We start from the raw sequence: 3,148 nt of genomic DNA on the forward strand, positions 1-3,148 counted from the left end.
AGAGGCATGAATGGAATCTAAAGGCTGATCTATACTCAGAAACCAGGTCGTCTGCGTGTGTCGCAGTAAACGCAAATGTGACCCAGCCCCTTCTGCACATCTCCCAAATTGTAAGTGACCGCAGATCTGATTGGTCAAATCTACATCTGCTCTACACTATGAATATTTCCTGTTTGGTACCTTACTGGCTTGTTTTGTTGTTTATGACCGCCATCGCCAGAAGAGCGAGGTGCGTGAGAACGCTGGGACCCTTTTTCCACCTGGATCCCCGCTCTTTTTGGCCCTCATTTCCCTCCGTTGTCACACAAACCCCCACTTCCTCACCGCCTTGGCTGTATCTAGACCCACAGCTAGTTCCTGATTGTCCCTCTTGCGTTGTGGCATGGAATAACAGCGCAGACCACGCTTCAATGTTGAGAATAAATCAAAAGTATCTGCTTCAAGCTCACTGCGACACACTGCTGCAGGAGGATAACCAGCTCTTAATACCTAAACCGCAGGCTTTACTTATAACAAGCGGATAATCTATTTTCTTGGGTTTAGATCCAATTTTCAAGCCTTTAAAGAGCCAAAAATGAGCCATTATCAAATAAAAATACCTCAAATGTTTTTTATTAACACTCTAGATAGAAACTAATAAGAAAATCTGTCAAAGAAAAAGCAAAACATGCAGGAAACACTAAGATAAATGAGACCTTTTAGCTTACATCCAACATACTCTCCATTCTTCATCATAAATCTATAACACTTGCTTGTAAAGATATTATAAAAACACAAAACTCCTCTTAGGAGCAACATATCCCGCAATAAAAACAAGTTTTCACTCTCTCTGTGTGTCACTCAAACCAGGGTGATATGCAATTGCTTAAAAACAGGCTCCCTTTAGAAGATGAAACAGACCTTCTGTGCAGAGCCGCTGGCAGAGGATGAAGCGGCTGCAGGTTCAGGAGCTGCTGAAGCAGCAGATGCTTTGTCAAAATCATCCAAAGCACCTGAAGAGGTTAGAGAGCCGCAGGTCAGAGGGAGCACAAACCTGCTAATACATAGATTTAACAACATCTAAAGACGGGGAAATTATTCATAAAACTCTACAGCGGAAATAAAAGAAAATATTTTAATACCTCAGAGAATAAAACAAGATAATTATGTGCTAAAAATAAACAGAAATAAGAGTATTAGGGAGTTTTTGATGAAGCAGTGATGATGTAAATCATCTTAATGGTGCATTCAATCTGAAAAACTAGAAAATATTTGAATAGACTTAGACAGATTTTGTACACACAAGTGTATATAAAAAGTAAAATTAGTCAAATATTATAGAATATATATTATAGAATAGTAAAAGTACATATTAAATTAAAATCCTGATCCTTTTATTTAGTAATTTAGGTCTTTAACACATTCATTTGAAATTTCAGAAGAGCCTAACATCAACCTTATTTATGTAGTTTATTCATTGTAAAAAAAAAAGTTAAGACAGAATGACTGTTTTATAGGAAGAGTTTAACCTTGAACTAGTTCAACTATCAGCAGTAAATAATCTGAAAACAATAAATGAAAAACACTGGAATAGTTAGCTGTAGTCCTGATAAGTGTTTTAACTTTAATAGATGACTTATAAAACGCCGCTTAGTAAAAAAAAAAAAAACTAACAAAAGAAAAGAAATCAAGTGCAATTAAAACCAGAAGCTACCAAAACTACTGCTGATTGGCTAAAAAAAGAAAATAAAAATAAGAGTCTGACTGTTTGTACGTTAAACAACCAAATCCTTTGTATTGAGTTTGTCTCTTTTTTAGCATTATAATGAAAGTTGTTCCACTTTGCGTGCAGTTTGAAGGCCACTAAAGGTTGCTCCAACTGTCAGTGTTTCCAACATTAGCTTAGAGCAGCGCGGCTCTTTCACGGACAGCGAATCAAAGCAGGAGGTCCCAGCTGGAAAACACAGCTCATTTAACGTCCTGCGGCTGAACTCCTTTAAGATAAACCTCCTGTCAACACTCACTGTCCAATAATTCATCCAGTTCTGCATCGTGTCCTCCTGAAGATTCACCAGTTCCTGACGCCATGATGTTCAGCAGCCTGTACGAATGTTTCCGAATGTTTCCGAATGTTTCCGAGCAGTGGCGGGCCGCGTTAACATAGTTAGGGCAGGACGATTTAACATAAAATCAGCTTCTTCTGCCTATCCGTAATTACTTCATAATTAAAGGGTGTTGACAAGGAAAAACTACATTTTGACTATCATGAAAGATACTTTAAAATATCAGAATTTATATCATGATTAATGAAAATAACAATTCAAGATAACTTGAATCACATTTTGGAGAATTAAAAGACATCTCAAATAACATCATCATTTGAAATCTGTGTAAAATTGTTCTACTGGACTGGACAGATGAGGCACAATCATCTTTATTCAATTTTAATTTTTCCCCCCTATTTTTTTCTTTTTTTTTTTTTTTAGGAATTATTAAAGTTAAAGTAAAATACTGTTTCTGCAATAGCTTCTAGGTCATTTGACCCACTGACTGATCTGTTTAAATCTGTTCTACTGACTGGACATATAAGGCACAACCTTAGTGCCGTTGAAAAAAGCACAAAAAGTAACGTTTCTCTAGCCTATGCCTTGCATAAAATTATCTAGCGCATTTCCATGAGATAATGATGTTATATTTGCTTTAACTTCTTCCATATTTAATTCTTAATTTAACACTAACACAAACACAAAAAAGTTTTTTAAAAAAAATCGTAAGCAAAAAACATTTTGAGGACACATGACCTGAAAGATAAAAAAGAAAAATGAATTAAATATAACAATTCATGAAAATATGAAAACACTTAAAATCTTATGAAAATTAGTGTGCCTTATCTGTCCATGTCAGTTTTCCGATTCAAGACATCTGGACTGTAAGCGTGGTGAAGCCGATTTTATGATAAAATGCCCTGCCATACTGGACTCCTGAACCTGTAACGTCATTTGTTCAGGCGCTCAATGCGCTCAGTGGCCAATAACGCCCCCTAGAGGTTTGCAAACCAGACTACTGGCCTTCGGAAACGGGCAGCAAATGAAATGTTTAGGTTTTTAAATAAATGAATTTAAGAAAAAGAGGTTCAGAGAGGGGAACATTTATGAATGCAATTTATTTA

The 3,148-nt window shown here is 36.2% G+C and overlaps 1 protein-coding gene across 1 annotated transcript in view; it reads right to left on the bottom strand.

The window, feature by feature from the left end:
- The window catches only part of pex19 (peroxisomal biogenesis factor 19), a 16,604-nt gene extending 14,507 nt beyond the window's left edge, over positions 1-2,097 (bottom strand). The window contains exons 1-2 of the mRNA XM_015399540.1: positions 2,004-2,097; positions 901-992 (exon numbers count right to left, since the gene is read on the bottom strand). Of these exons, the coding sequence (XP_015255026.1) occupies positions 901-992; positions 2,004-2,067 (156 nt within the window). The 5' untranslated portion in view covers positions 2,068-2,097. The remainder of the gene's footprint in view (positions 1-900; positions 993-2,003) is intronic.
- Between the last annotated feature and the right edge of the window lie 1,051 nt (positions 2,098-3,148).

The sequence above is a fragment of the Cyprinodon variegatus genome, unplaced genomic scaffold, assembly GCF_000732505.1.
Source record: "Cyprinodon variegatus isolate N-32 unplaced genomic scaffold, C_variegatus-1.0 Scaffold1023, whole genome shotgun sequence".
Classification (NCBI taxonomy): domain Eukaryota; kingdom Metazoa; phylum Chordata; class Actinopteri; order Cyprinodontiformes; family Cyprinodontidae; genus Cyprinodon; species Cyprinodon variegatus.